Consider the following 15,732-nt stretch of genomic DNA (forward strand, 5'->3'; position numbering starts at 1 on the left):
CCCTGTGGGTATATGAGGTCCGGCGGAATAATTCAGGATGATCTGCCTATCTCAAGACCCTGAACATCATCCTATCTGCAAAGTCCCTTCTGCCATGTAAGAGAACAATGTATTTGTGGGTTCTGGGGATTAGCATGTGAGCATCTTTGGTTTTGTTTGCTTGTTTGTTTGTTTCGATGCTGGCTGCTTGTGGTTTATTTCCCACTTGGTGTGAAGCACAGGTTATGGGGCATCAGGAAGCCTCCGTGTGGCTTGGACAGTGAAGAGTGGGGCTCCCCCCACTTTCTTTGGTGTGTTGATGTTTTGGTATAAGAGAGCCCACTGTTTCTGCTTGCTGCAGCCGGCCTCACCTGTGAGGGGAGGTGAGGAGCGGGGGAAGGAATAGAGCAGGAGGGGCAGGGTGGGGGACTCAAAAGGGCCTAGTGCCTGGAAGTCTGGTGGCTGGTGGTGGCCACTCAGGATGGGGCTGGCGTTGGCTTTGCTCGGCTGGCCACCAGGCTGCTTCCTGGTGGCTGCCCGAGCCAGGTCACAGGTGACCGTGCTGCTGGAGGCCCGGGGAAATTCCGCATGTCCCGGGGACCCCAACACAGTGGCCGTGAACGGGACAGTGGACTTCCCAAAAAGGAAGCTCACCCACCAGGGACCTGGGTTGGCCTTGGGGAGACCAGGGTAGTGGGGGATGGCTTCCCCGAGGTGCTTGGCACCTCCACAGGAGCTGTTCCCGGGAGGGGAGCCCAGGCAGTGCGCATGTCGTAGTCGTGGGTGGCCCGAGCCCAGAGGCTGGAGGGGGTGGCTGCCATGTTCTTGCTGTGGACCGGTGGAAACCTCGGTGGTGACCCCTCGAGGGCCTCGGCCCATAATCGGGGTGGCAGGAATGAGGGCGCTAGGCCACAGAGCCCAGTTACAGAGGAGAGACCACAGCAGGCCATGAGATGTGGTCATCTTTTGAGGCCATGATTCTGTCGACCACACGGGGTTCCCAGCACAGTGATTAAGAGCAATGGTTAACCTCAGTTCAAATTCTGGCTCTACCACTTGCTAGAAGATGCAAATCCATAACTTCTCTGAGTTCTAGTTAGCCTCACCTAGAAAACTGGAATAATAGAATATTCCTTCTAAGGCTATTGTGAGGATTAAATAACACAATGTATGCAGAGCAGGCAAAAAAACATGGGGCCCAGTATATAGTGGTAACTGTCACCTTCCCCATTGCTTATTATGGTCATGGGTAACAGAAATTCCACCATTTGAGATTTCTTTCTTTGGCTCCTTTCTCAAGCCTGTATCTCAGGCCCTTGTCAGCTGACACTTTGTGGGATAAGTTGGCAGGTACATTCATTCAGGTTCATCAGCGGGACACAGAGGACCTGGGAAGATTCAGAGAAGCGAACCACGTGGAGGGAGAGGGTGCTGAAGGGCAGAATGACAAACAGAAACGCGCCTCCTTTTGCAGCTTCTCAGCTTTGCCTGGGGCTCAGCTTTGCCCGAGAACGTCTCCAGCCTCTCCCCGCAGACTGGCCTCAAAGGGACGCTGGGAAGATGGTTTTCTGAGATAGCCGGGACCTGCCCTGTTGGGTTTGCCGCAAAGCGGGGCAGATCTGGACTCGGAGCCTGGTGTGGAAAAGTACTGAGGCCCTTGGGCCCCAGGCAGGAGCAGGAGAAGGAGCAGGAGCAGGAGCAACCGTCTGAAGGGATCATCCCCCGTCCAGGCCTCTCGGAGGCCGGTCTTGCAGAGCGACCTGAAAACCGGATTCCAGTCTTATCTGAGAGCTGGTGACTGTTTCCCAGCCCTCCTGTGGAGCCCGGAAGGTTCCCAGGTTCATTGTCTGAACTTCACGATGGGTGTGCACAGACCTCAGCCGGGAGCATGGTGTCGCAGGCACCTTCTTACCTGAGGGGCTCTCCCCAGTCACTAAAATCGTGTTATTATTTGGGCCTTTCATTCATTCAGCAAATACATTAAACACCTGCGAGGATCCAGACACAGTCACGGGGGCCCAGGAACCCCTGTCCTCTAGGAGAACAAGAGTCAGACTTGTAAAGAATGACATCGCTGGGCAGAGACTGGGGCAAGGGTGACTTCCAGACTGGCAGACAGGAAGGGGTGGGGGGTTAGGGGAGGGGGGGGCCTTGTCCCAAGGTAGAGAGCGTGTGCAGACTGACAAGGGATTATTCTAGAGCCGGCCAGCCGGGGCCTGACGGCTGCTGCCTCCCAGCTGTGTGACCTTGGGCAAATGACCTCACTTCTTCACGCCTCCGCCTTCTGCTCTGTAGAGTGGATGTAAGCAACACCCGTGTCTCGTGGGTTACTCGTGGGTTACGGTAGGGATTAAATGAGACAGGGCAAGGGAAATGGGCCCAAATGCTCTCTCCATCCTCCAATCACAAGCCAGCCCCAAATTTGCCTTTTCCTGGACACCAGGGTCCTGTTGACCTGTTACAGAAAAAACAGAAAACAAAAACCCCACCAGTGACAACTCTGTGGGTATGCACACCCACACGGAGACCATGTGTGCCCATGACCTCAGCAGCTGAGAAGTGAACTTGGTTGCAGTTCCACCAGGGTGTCTTCATTTCTGTCCGCAGCTGGGTAGATTCCCAGCAGGGGGCACCCTCTGTCCTCAGCTCCATCCTCTGACTCTCAGCCAGCCGCCTATTGGCTGTCCTAAGAGTCTGAACTTCAAAGGACTGGACACTCACCAGAGAAGGGGACCCTGGCCTGACCTCTCTTGGAATTCAAACAGGCTGAGGTGGAGAGAGGAGGAGGGCGACTTTCTCCCTCTCTTTAGAACCTGGATTTCTGCCGCTTTGGCTGAGCTAGTTTGGACGCCAGGCCGGCGCGGTTCCAGAGCAAACCTCCGGGCAGGGGTCCGAGGCAGAGCTGCAGGTAAGAGGCGCCCTTATGGAGCTCGAGTTCACACTCCCCCGAGCCAGGCCTCTGGCAGCGGCGCGGGGCTCTGAGCGGAGGCGGGGCATCCGCCCGCCGCGGCGGGGTAGGCAGGAGGACAGCGATCCGCACTTCGTTGGGAAAGTTCTCTGCAAAGTTGGGAATGGGCCTCCGGCAGAGGAGACTCCCCGGCCTGGGCGCCCCAATCCCGTTTGCTGGCACCGGCACCCTAAATGGGTTCCACCCTGGCGGAGGCCGGGGTGTGCGACCCGGAGGGCGTTCAGAGCGCTCGAGGGGGGGAGGGGAGCCGGGCGGAGGGCAGGAGCTGACTCGCTCTCCAAGCCTCCGCCCATCAGTCACCTCGCAGGGCACAACCTTGGGCGGTGCAGGCGGGCCCCAGCTCCCCGAACCCCACTCCCGCCCCCACGAGCGTGAGAGGGAGGCAGCCACCTCCCCAGGAAGAGCCAGGAAAAAAGCTGGCGCACCGAGCCGCCAGGTGAGTGTGGGGCCAGGTAAAGGAGCCAAGCGGACGGCCCGCCGCGCGGTGTCTAAGCGCTGGAGCTCAGAGCGGAGCGAGGGGTGGGGGGGTCTCCCAGTTCTACTTAACCCACAAAGACCCGTCCCCCCACCCAACAGGCCCTGGAGCCCGTCCCTCTCCCCACCTCGGAACTGGTTATAACTGGGTTAGGGGGAGGACTTGGGCCCAGCGTTTGCCCACTTCCACCACAGCACTCTCCCAGCCCACGCGAGGGAGTGGGTGCCCCCCTAGGGCCTCCGAGTGGCATGGCGCGGTGGGCTGGGAGGGAGGGTCGACTGGTGGGCGGCGCCTCTCCGGGCTGGAGGCCTCTCCCCCTCGGCGCCGCCCTCTGCCTCTCGCCGTCCCTTCCTCCCGCACGCCAGCGCTCAGAGGCCGCGCTTCCTGCGTCCCCATCCAGGTCCCCGAGAGAGAGGTGCGCCCTGTCCGTCACCGCCTCCCCTGACCCAGACTCTCCGGAACCCCCGGCCCCGGGATCCCAGCCCCCTGGAGGAGGCAGCCCGGGGTGGGGGGGGGCGGGGTCGTGGAGCCCCCAGCCGCCCCACCCCCTGACAGAGACCCAGCTGGACCCGCCACCCGGGTGAGTCTGCGTCGCCGCCGCCGCCGCGTTTCGAGGAGTGACTGTTGGTTCCCCAGGGAGGGAGTCAGGGGCAGTCTCGGTCGGTCTGTCTGTCCGTCCGTCCGAGAGCTTTCTGCCCCGGGTCGGGCGCCGGAAGGACTCCGCACTCGCACCCCCCTCCCGGGGCAGCGCCCTTCCAGCGCAGGACACCTTCGCCCCCAGGGCACCGCGCTGGGGCCAGCTCGCCTCCGCCAGGGGAAGGCAGCGGCCCCCAGGGCCCCCTGTTGGTGGGGGCTGGTGCCATCCGCCTGGCGGGTTTTGAACCCTTGGCCTCGACAAAGGCACCTTCCCCCGGTGCTTAGAGCAGAATTTCCCGGTAGGCCCCTGGAAACCGCCTCGGTGCTGCCCACAAGCTCTCCCCTCTCCCGTCCCTCACTGCTTTCTGGAAACCGAGGCTTTTTTTTTTTTTTTTTTTGCGTGCGAGTATGTGTGGGTTATGTACTAGAAGCCACAGGGCGAGGGAGAGGGCGTGGGCCAAGCGGGGTGAAGCTCAGTGTCTTCACCGAAAACGCTGCCCAGTGTGGACGACAACCTGCTGGGGTGAGGTGGGCGCTCGCGCCGGGCACACAGCAAGCCCTTGGGACCCACATCACATCCGCAGGCTGTGCCCTGAACGGAGGTGTGCGGCTCGGAGTGCCCCGTGTGTTGAGCGCCGTGGTTAATTTCAGAAAGAAATCTTTCCTGACCGAGGGGCGAGGGGACTGTGAGCCTGGGTGTCCCCAGGTTTCCCTACTCCCGCCCGGGCACTCCCTGGCCGGAAACAGCCTCGGGGCACCCGTGCGGCGCACGCACTCACGGAAGAGCCCGTGTGACCTGTGCCAGGTCCTTCGAGCCACGCGGGTGGTCCCGGCCCTGGGAACCCAGGAGGGGTGGGCGGGGCCGAAGGGGAGTGGGCGGGGTCCGAGCTGGCCCAGGCAGGCTGCTGGAGGGTGATTGCCCTCTAGGGTGGCCCTGGCTTTTGCTTTTCTGAAGCTTCCTGAGTGAGAAGTCGGCTCTGGGACCTGCGAACTACTTTGACCCTTTGGAGACTTGTCACATAGTATTTCGACCTACATTGATAGGGCCAAACGGAACTGGGAGGGAGCCCCTTTCCCTCCAGATACCTCTCTACAGCTTGCTGGAGGCACCACTCACTCAGATTGGGAGGAAAGGCAGAAGAGAGAGAAGGGAGGAGGCTGGCGGTGCCTCTGTTTCTCACGACTCCTGAGCTCACCGTGACTCCATGATTTACAACCTCCCAGGGACGCCCTGGGCCAGTGGGCCTCAGAGAGTTCCCGGCCTAGTGAGTAGTAAATGACGAGTGTCCCAGCGAGGTGGCAATAGAGCCAGGCCCCGCCAGGCCCAGGAGTTTCTCCATGACCCACGGTGGGCGGTCACTTCGCCTCTCTGAGCCTTGGTTTCTTCATCTGTAAAATGGGAATGGGACACCCATGCCTAGCACCTGGCAAGTACTCTGGGAAGTTATGTTACCGGGCTTGGAGGATAACAGAAGAAAAAAAAATAACCCAGGCTGAAGCATGACAAGAAGACCTGCTAAGGCTCTGACTGGTGCGGCTCAGCGGGTTGGGCATCATCCTGCAAACTGTAAGGTCGCCGGTTCGATTCCCAGTCAGGGCACACGCCTGAGTGGCAGGCCAGGTCCCTGGTTGGAAGCGCGTGGGAGGTAACCGACTGATGTTTCACCCTCACATCAATGTTTCTCCCTCACTTTCTCCCTCCCTCACCTTTTCTCTAAGAGTAAGTAAAATCTTTTTTAAAAATTCCTGCTAAGAGAAGAATGTTAGACTGCTCACCCCACAGAGAGTTGGAGTCACTCAGGGGGACAGGGAGAAGGGTGTCTGAGCAGATGGAGCAGCGTAAGCAAAGGCATGGAGGTACGGAGGTCGTGGGGAGTGCTGGGCAGGGGGACTCAGGTAGCGACGGATGGGGAAGTAGAGGGAGTGGAGGGTCTGGAGTGAGCCGGGCTGGGTAGGCGAGGCCAGGTCAGTGCGGGTGGGACTTTGTCATGTAGATACCCTGGAACCGTTCAACACACGCCGACTGGGTGCCTTCTGCACCCCAGGTGATGTTCTCAGCATCCTGTGTGCACGCATCGAGGAAGACATGCATTCCACTCAGGCTCTTTACGCAGGGGAGTCATTGGGTCCCATTGAAGTATCGGGAAGATAATTCCAGCTGCATGTTGGATGGAAGTTTGGAGAAGGCCGCTGGGAGAGAGAAGGCTGCCCTGCAGGTTGGAGGCAGCGGGGGTGACCTAGAGGGAGGGGACTGAAGCACCACGCAGGGGGCAGGGATTAACACGTGGTTTTACCACGTGACCGCTGGTCAAAGGTAGACCACTACGCGCACTGTGCACGAGGCCCAAACTGCCAGCTTGTCTTCTGCCCGGGAGAGGCAGCGAGCCTCTGGCACCTTGGCAGGGCCACAGCCCCTCCAGCTGTGGCCTTCCGGCTCTCTGGCGGCAGAAGTCACAGGATCCAGGAGTTCCCCTGTCTGTGTGAGGACAGGCAGGGCTGGAGGCAGGGCTGGAGGCAGGGCTGGAGGCAGGGCTGGAGGCGGAGCCAGCAGTGCTGCTGGCATTGGCTCTGGGCAGCCCGCTCCGTGGGGGGTTCCTGTCTTACTAAGGGCATAGTTCTGATAAACGTTCTTCCCTCCCTCCGTGGGGCTGACCATAATAAACCCTCAAAACTCTCAGGCTGGAAGAGACCGGAGCGTGAGGAGCTTCGGCTCTGGGCTTCTCTTTCCCCGGCTCCAAATGAAGGTGGAGTTGGAGGGACTGAGAAGAGTTTTCTCCCTACGTGCCTGGAATGTTCCAGAAGCTCAGCTGCCTTCTGATGGGGGCATGGTGAAGGGTCTGCTCTGGATACTGGCTTTTGCTTTCACTTTCATCGTGTCTGCTCTGAAGCTTGGAGGAGCCCTTGCCATCGACCACTATGAGAGTATACTTCTTCATGCTATGTCTCCCTTGGCTCGGCGGCGGGCCGCACATGGTCCAGCCACGTACACAGGCCCGGCACCCAGCCTTCCTGCCCCTTCTAAGGTCCTCCGCATTATCGCAGGAGGCCTGGCTGCCTTTGGGCCAGAGACTTGTTTGGGGCCCCAGTTCAGTCCGGGTGGTTCTCAACATCTCAGTCTTGCTGGCCCCTTCCTAGGGCCTTGCTGCTCCCCAGCCCGGAAGGGCGGCCTGGCTTCGCCTGGCAGTATTTCCTTCCTCCCTTCTCCTGGGCTGAGCCTTGGCACACTGGCCGCCCCTCCTGGGAGCTCCGGCTCCCCAAAGAAACAGGTCACTTGTGTAGTGTTGCCTGCTTCAGGCCAGACTGCCCCACGTCTCCCGGGGCAGCCCCGAGACACAAGCCTGGGAGACCCTGCTCTCCAAGGGTCTCCACAGAGGCCTCGGGCTGGTTCTCCACTCCCCCCTGCCTTCCCGGTGCCAGCGGCTGCTGGGTTGGCCCTGCCTCCTGTTCAGTGTTGTTTGCTAGTCTCCTCATTCTCCCTTGCCCCAGATTTGTCTGAATTAGCAGCTCTTAAACCTGAATGCTGGCCCCTTTAGCTCTTAGCGGGCGGAGCCAGAAAGGGACCTTTGCCATCAGGATGTTCAATGTGCCTACTTGGAACACGGGGAAACCGAGGCCCAGGGCTTGCCTGAGATCCGAGCCAGGACCAGACCCCAAGCTCCCCCAATTCTGTCTTGAGTGATTTTGAGGATGATTCTTGGAACAAGAAAACAAAAACCCAGGGCATTCTCCCACTCCAAGAGCCCCTTGCTCCGCCTGCTCGCCACACCCCCAGGGGCCTCAGAGGCACCCACAGTACACATCAGGGAAGAGAGGATGCTGAGGCCCCTGGAAGAAGAGGGGTGCACGTGGAGGACTGTATATCTGGGCGTTTTCCATTTGCGGCTGTTCAGGCTGGCATTCCCCCCGGGGGGCGGGGGATAAGCCCGCAATCAAACTCACGTGCCCCCCCTCTAATCCTACTTCCTGATGCGCCCCCGACGGACAGGCTGTAAAGTTGTTTGCGCCCCCAGATTACAAAAGACGTTCACGTCCACGGTAGAAAACTCGGGAGGAAGCCATCGCAACAGGCCGGCAGCCCCTGTTGACGTGTGGGGTTTCATTGAAGTGTTTTGTTTGCTTGTTCGCTCGCCCTGCTGTGTCACATCCCGGTTTTCCAGTCCGTGGCCGGGACGTGTGTTTTCCCCGGGTGACAGTTTCCCACGCCGGATCCAGCCTGCCGGTCTCCTCTGTGCCTCCCATCTGACGGCTGGAAGGTACTCAGAAGGCCAGCTGTCTGTGCTGGCTCCCTCAGAGCTCTCTGGTGGCCAGAATCCTGTAAAGCTATGCAAATTATCCACCGCCGCGGGGATTTAGGAAGCATGGGTTCTTGGAAAAGGGCTGGGTGGGTAAACTCTAAAGCAAAACTGGTTCTCAGGGAGCCTTTTAGCGTTGGAGGAGGTCAGCCCCTGGGGTGGGATGGGCATGACCCAGAGATTACACAGGCGGAGGGAGAACGCATTGTTTTTTTCTGAGTTTTTGCTATGTTGGTTTTTTTTTTTTTTTAAGATTTTATTTATTTTTAGACAGAGGGGAAGGGTGGAAGAGAGAAACATCCATGTGTGGTTGCCTCCCACACACCCCCTACTGGGGACCAGCCCGCAACCCAGGCATGTGCCCCGACTGGGAATCGAACCAGCGACCCGTGGTTCACAGGCCAGCACTCAGTCCCCTGAGCCCCACCAGCTGGGATGCTATGTTGGTATTAACCCAGTCCAGTATGCTCACCCAGTCGTCTTCATCCCTTGCCTAAAATCCCCCCGGGGTTAGGCATTGGGGGTCCAGTGTAGATCACTAGAAAAATCAGTGTGTGACTCACTCATCCGCAAACCCTGCCTCTTAGAGAACAGGTGTTTCCGTGGTGACGCCTGGCAGAGAATTTGTTACCTGCTCAGGTGATGAGGTCGGTCACCACCCCTGGGGGACAGGGTCTCCCCGAATCGCTCATCCCCTAATGGGTCCCAGCTTGGTTCATGCCATGTAAATTGTCCATACTAGAAGCAGTCTGGGAGGTTTCCTGAGCTAATGTTTACAGATTGTGAGCATTGACTTCCTGGTGAGTTTTAAAATCAGTTCTGGTAAGTGGCCTTCCCCTGGCTTTCTGCAAGTGAAACAGGAAAGCAGACTTGAATACAAAGGGCATTTTCTGCCCTGGGAGGAGAACGCTAGTAAAACTGTCATCTCAGCCCTGACCGGTGTTGCCCAGTGGGCTGAGGGCCATCCCGTGAACCAACAGGCCACTGGTTCGATTCCAGTCAGGGCACCTGGGTAACAGGCCAGGTGCCCAGATGGGGGCATGTGAGAGGCAGCCGGTCAATGTCTGTCTCGCACATTGATGTTTCTTTCCCTCTCCTTCTCCCTTCCTCCCGCTCTCTCTAAAAATAAATAAAATCTCTAAAAATAAAAAAAAAGAAAAAGAAAAACCTGTCACCTCAGTTGCGTGTCTGTGGCTTTGCACCAGTCACCAGATAAATACAGGAGTGGGCAAAAGTAGCTTTCCAGTTAGGAGTACGTGAAACACAGTTTATTCTTGTATTGTTATTAATTATTGTATCATAATTTGCTTTTTTATATAAAGAATTTATTTATTTATTATTAGAGAAGGAAGGGAGGGAGAAAGAGAGAGAGAGAGAGACATCAATGTGCGGTTGCTGGGGGCCACGGCCTGCAACCCAGGTATGTGGCCTGACTGGGAATTGAACCTGCGACGCTTTGGTTCACAGCCCGCGCTCAATCCACTGAGCTATGCCAGCCAGGGCTTGTATCATAATTTGTATTACAACCGTAAACAAACTTTTGCCCACCCCTGTATATCTCTAACAGTGTGGTAGGAAGCTTAAGTGGCTCTGTTCCGTTCCCTTGGTTTCTATTCTGTGACCCTGGAAAACTTGGGGGTTCCTTGGACGGGCCCCAGAAGCAGAGACAGGGCTGAGCACCGTGAGGGAGGCAGGGCCAGCTGGAAGGACGCTCTGCTCACAGACGTTCCAGATGTCGGGGTGTGAAAGATCTTTCTAAGAAGAATCTGCATGTTAGAAATAGAGCAGTGAGTTGGAAACCGCTGCTAGTCTGGACGTCTCAATTCGTAGAAGAAGCAACGGGGGCCGGAAAACAGAGAGGCCGGGTCCTGTGCGGGGCAGGTGGGCTCCCAGGCTTCCCATCGACGAGGGTCTCCAAACGTAGGCCTTTGACGCCTCTCCCAAAGAGGCTGTAAAGTCGGTGTCAGACAGAGAGCTGTGGGGCCGCACCGTGTGCTCACCGTGCAGCCAGCGCCCCCTACGGGCTACACCGGTATGTGCCCCAGGAATGAACGTTTGTCAGAGAGCCTGTGACTTCCATGCCACCAGCCCGGTTTACATGGCCACGGTGCGCTGAACATTCCTGTGTTCGATGCCAGCATTTAAAGCCCACCGTAGGGCTAGAAAGCCCGTTCTGGCGCCTCTTCTTCCTTTTTTCTTGTAATGTCCCCAGAGCCTCACTCATGGAAGCATCCTGGAGGCAAGGGGCTCACGCTCCCCTGGCGAGTCCCAGCGGGTCTGGGCTGAGCAGACACAAGTGCCTTTTAGGAAGACCGTGGACTCACAGGGTACACAGTTCTGGATGTCTCCAGAAGGTTCTGCCGTTTCTTCTGTTCCTGATGTAGAGCCAGGCGGTCCCAATTCCTAGTGGATTTTCATCTTTGCCACTTTGTCTCTTTACATCTGGTCTGGTGGGCGGGGGGAGGGGGGTATAGAGAGAGAGAGAAAGAAGAAGTTACTGGTACTTACTTCTGCCTTGTCCTGCGTGTCCCCGCACCCACTGACCAGGCTCACGTTGGTCAGGGTGTGGGTGTGCTTTGTTGATGCGTGGGACAGGGGGAGGCGGGATGTGATAAAACACAAAACACACTCTCAGACCCCAAGTATTACAGCTGTATTAGCTGCCATACACAGGGTAACAGTTATGTAACTGCTACCTTTGGGCAGGGTAACTGTTTTTGGGTAACTGTTGCCTTTGGGTGACTGTTTTCAAACCGTGACACATGCAAATTATCTCTGCGGGCGAAGGCATCTCGGGCTGGCCACAGGCTGCCACTCTAAACAAATGCGTTCGCACGAACTGTGTGCCGGACACTGAGCCCGAGGTGAGCTACAGGGGGCCAGCTTCTGCCATAGGTGGGCGGGCTGTCCTGGGCGGAGACTGCCGTGAAGGGGCCTTGAGGGTGCAGCTGACTGTGATGAGGAAGCCTTGGCGCCTGCAGGAGGAGGCGTGACTCACACTTGGGGGGTCAAGGAAGGGTTTTCCGAAAGAGTGAGGTCTGAGCTGAAGTCTCAGGTGGGCAGCAGAAGAGGGTGCCCCTGGCAGGGGCAGCAGCCTGTGCCAAGTTCCAGCGGTGGAGTGGAGCCTAATTCACGGGCTGATAGTAGAGGCGAAGGACAGGGGTGAGGAAAGCCATTGATATAATTTATCCTTAAAAGTTACTTGGACCTGGCTGGCATAGCTCAGTAGATTGAGCACGGGCTGTGAACCAAAGCATCGCAGGTTCGATTCCCAGCCAGGGCACATGCCTGGGTTGTAGGCCATGACCCCCGGCAACCGCACATTGATGTTTCTCTCTCTCTCTTTCTCCCTCCCTTCCCTCTCTAAAAATAAATAAATAAAATCTTTTTAAAAAAGTTACTTGGGGAGTGGGATTCATTCATTCCAGCGATAGTCACTGAGTTCTCTCTGCAGGCCTGGTGTGCTGGGTTTGGGGGAAGGAGTCCTTAATGGAGACACAGTCCTGCTGTCCCGGAGCTTACACCCTACTGGGTGGGAGGAGGGGTCAGTAAATTAGGAAACCAACATGGAATATAACAAACCAATAGCCATACCACGCACTGAGCGAAAATCTTTGCCTCTTCCCCGCTGCCTACGGGATCGAGTGTAGGCCACGTTCTTAGCTTTCAAAGCTCTGAAGACTGGACTTTTTAATCAGCTTAACAATAACCCACAACCTTCGGACCCACTCAGAGACTGGACTTTTTCGAGTTCAGACTCAGTTTACTTTTGAAGACCCACCCCTGCTGCCCCCACCCCTATCCCCGCCCAATGCCGCGGTCACCAGGGACCAGGGACCAGGAACCATTTCCTGCCTCCACCTCGCTCTACGCCCTACCCATGTGCCGTGCACTTGCCTGGCTTCCTTCCTTCTGTTCCTTCTGCCTCTCTGCCTAGACTGTTCTCTGTCCTTGTCAAAACTTTTTTAAAAATCTAACTTTATATTTTGAAACAAATGTGCCTTTATAGAAAAGTTGTGAAAATAGTGCGGAGACCCGTCACTAAGAAATTCACAGACTTTCTCTGAATTTCACCCGTTTTCTCGCTGCTCCGGGATCCGATCCAAGACCCCACATTGCCTTCAGGTGTGGCGTCTTCTCCGTCTTGGCTGGCCTGTGACAATGTCTCAGCCTGTCCTTGAATTCCGTGACCTTGAGAGTTTTGAAGAGGACTGGTCAGGACTGTGTAGAGTGTCCCCCAGTGTGGCCTCGTCTGGGGTGTCCTCTCATGCTCAGACGCCGTGAGGTCTGGGTGTCAGGGAAGAGCCCTGCAGAGGTGCAGTGTCCTCGCTGCCTCATGTCGGATGCACGTAAGGTCAGCATGACTGATGACGTCAGCCTTGGTCACTGGGGCCGAGCGGCGTCTGCCAGGAATCTCCACTGCAAAGACTCTAGAACCCCTTTTTGGGAGGGGCGTTCAAAGCACAATAGGAAAAGGTAAAATTATAAAAGAAAGTATTGCAAATAACTGATAAATTTAAAAACTCAGAGCAAACGATACATTGGAGCAGTCTTTGCAACACACGGCGGACACGTGGCTGTTTCCTGAGCGCAGAGGAGAGGCTTTCCAATCAGCGCGGAGAGGCTGAGGGCCCTAGTCGTCGGGGAAACCGGGCAAAGAAGCAACGCCGTCAGCCAATAAACACACGGGGCAGGGGGCGGGGGCGGGACAAAGAAACGACATTCGACCTCCTTGTATTAAAAAAAATGCCAAATGAAACAATACCGGTTTTCACCTGGCACTTTAAATGTTTGGAAAAGCTGTAAAGTTTTAGGTTAAGAAAGAATGCTAACGTTGGGACGAGGTGCCTGGAGGAGCTCACGGTAGGAGTGTGAACGAGGCGATCTGCAAATGCACGAACGCGGCAAAAGCTTGAAAAACGGCAGCAGTTCCAATAACAGGGATTTATCCGGAGGAAACACGATTACGTAAGGAGTTCGTGTCAATACTGTTATTTTTGCTTAACAGCAGTAACATAGAGACCAACTATGTGTCCATCAGGAGGGGACTGGTTATATAAATGATGGGTCCTCCACATCCTGGAATATTCCTCAACCACTAAAAAAATATGGTTTAGATGAATACTGATGATGTGGGAAATGGTTAATTATACAACAGAAACTTTAAGATTAGGTCACAAAACCGTATTGCAGTAAGATCTCATTTTTGTAAAAAAAAGTTATGTTTGCTTACAAAATACATGTGGAAGTCTGTGCAACATAGATGTTATCCATAGTTGTGGATGGCAGGGTAGCTCGATGATTTTCAATTTTTCTGTTACTCTAGATGTATGAATTTTTGTTACTAAACAAGTATTGTCTTTACCATAGGAGGAAATGTTTTATTTTCTTAGATGAATATTATTTACATTGCCGGTCCCCCAGGACTTAACTACTAGGCGAGTTGCTTTGTGAACTGTGGAAGGTTTTGAAACTAGTCCAGGTGGTTCCTTTACAATTTTAATTTGGAGGCTCCCTGCCTGGACTTGGGAAGCTGAGACAGGAGCAAAGCAGGGCCACCTGCATCCGTGAAAAACAGCCTGTTAGGGCTGAATGTCTGCCTCCCCCAAACTCCCGTGTCGGAGTCCTCCCCACAGCGTGATGGAAGAAGGAGGCGGGGTCTTTGCGAGGTGATTAGCTTTAGATGATTAGGTTTAGCCTCTGTCCGGGAGTGAGACAGTCCTAATGGGATTAGTGCCCTTCAAAGGAGAGGAGGAGAGATCACCAAGGAAAGGTCGTTTGAGGACACAGTGAGAAGAGAGCCACCAGCGAGCCAGGGATCTGGCTCTCCCCGGACACCGAATCCGCTGGCACCTGGACCTTGAGCTCCCGGCCTCCAGGGCCAGGAGAAATAAATGTCTATTGTCTAAGCCCCTCCGTCTCGGGGCTTAGCAACCTAAGATACCACTCTCCCAGCATTATGAATGTATATGTTTAATTAGAAAACGTATATGGACATTAATTTACAAACCATAAAATTCAACCTTTTTCACATACCATTCTGTGAGTTTGACAAACACATGCAATTTTGTGATCGCCACCAGAATCAAGGTACAGAAAGGTTGCATCCACCCCCAAATTCCCTCCTGTTCCCCCTGTGTGGTCGACCCCTCCCCCACCCCTGTCCCTCGCAACCCTTGATGTTTGCTGTCCGTTCAGCTTTGCCATTCCCAGGATGTCCTGTAAATGGAAACATACAGCGTGAGGCCGTTTCGAGCCTGGCTTCCTTGACTCCTCCTCCTGCACCTGAGATCCCCCCGGGTGGTGTTTGACACCACGGTACGAGGTGCCACTCTGTGCTTACCCCTTCCCCGGCCGCAGGGCACCTGGGGTGTTTCTGGTTTCGGTGACGACGGGCAAAGCCACTGTAAACATTTGTTTGGGTTTTAGGATGAACCTAAGTGCTTCCTGCCTCGGGGGCAGATACCGGGGAGCGGGATTTCTGGGTTTGCGTGGAGTATCTCTGTTTGTCTTGCAGTAAAATGGCCACGTGCAGAAAGTTTCACGCCGATGACCCTGGGAGGGGCGGGCGGAAGGGATGGACTCTCGCTGAGCCCCTTGCACGGAGCCAGGAGCTTCACACGATTGGCCTCGCGGACTCCTTCCTCTCTGTGGCACAGGAAGTGTCAGGCTCAGTCCCCCTACAGACGACCACGGGAAGGGCAATTCGCGGGATTGGACCGAAGTCATGCAGAGCTGCCCTCTTTGAATTTGGGGGGAGGGTACATGCAGGGGGACTGTTTAGCCTCCACTGCGTGTCCTCCCCTCTGTGCACCCTGGCCTTGTCCTAGCATTTACGCGACTTTATGACCTGCAGCCTCGCTCGGAGTTGATTTGCTTGTGTGCGCCCCCTGCCGGTCTATCACGAGACTCGGCCAGTTCCTGCTCCTGGCACCCACCGCGGTGGCTGGGTAGAGGCCTAATGGAAGATGCACAGCAGCCTCCCCGTCAGCTGGGAACTTGAATGACCTTCCTCGAACACAAAGTGGAAACGACTTGCCATCTTCCCTTGAGCGATGCTTTGGCTTCCCCAGCTGATGTGGGTGCCAGTCTCTGGGCAGTAAGCTGACCTCTGCCCGACTCCGGCCTCCCCCTTCCCCACGCCACGGGAATGGAAGCAACGATGGATTACATAGAGTTCTTTACTCAGATAACTTTTTTTAAAGATTTTTAAAAAGACTTTATTTATTTATTTTTAGAGAGGGAAGGGAGGGAGAAAGAGAGAGAGAGAAACATCAATGCGCAGTTGCTGGGGGCCGTGGCCTGCAACCCAGGCATGTGCCCTGACTGGGAATCGAACCTGCGATGCTTTGGTTCGAAGCCCGCACTCAATCCACTGAGCT

The 15,732-nt window shown here is 55.9% G+C and overlaps 2 protein-coding genes across 2 annotated transcripts in view; one reads left to right on the top strand and one right to left on the bottom strand.

Moving 5' to 3' along the window:
* Window positions 1-222: 222 nt before the first annotated feature.
* LOC114496863 lies at window positions 223-1,442 on the bottom strand. The gene is given in 2 exon segments (XM_036025113.1): window positions 223-735; window positions 738-1,442. Coding segments are annotated over 2 exon segments (705 nt in total). The 5' UTR covers window positions 930-1,442.
* Window positions 1,443-3,038: 1,596 nt separating this feature from the next.
* Window positions 3,039-15,732, top strand: part of TMEM51 (transmembrane protein 51) — a 50,631-nt gene continuing 37,937 nt past the window's right edge. Inside the window, exons 1-2 of the mRNA XM_028513145.2 lie at window positions 3,039-3,383; window positions 3,823-4,002. The gene's annotated coding sequence lies outside the window, so the exon portion shown is untranslated. The remainder of the gene's footprint in view (window positions 3,384-3,822; window positions 4,003-15,732) is intronic.

Source organism: Phyllostomus discolor, chromosome 5 (assembly GCF_004126475.2).
Source record: "Phyllostomus discolor isolate MPI-MPIP mPhyDis1 chromosome 5, mPhyDis1.pri.v3, whole genome shotgun sequence".
Taxonomy (NCBI): Eukaryota; Metazoa; Chordata; class Mammalia; order Chiroptera; family Phyllostomidae; genus Phyllostomus; species Phyllostomus discolor.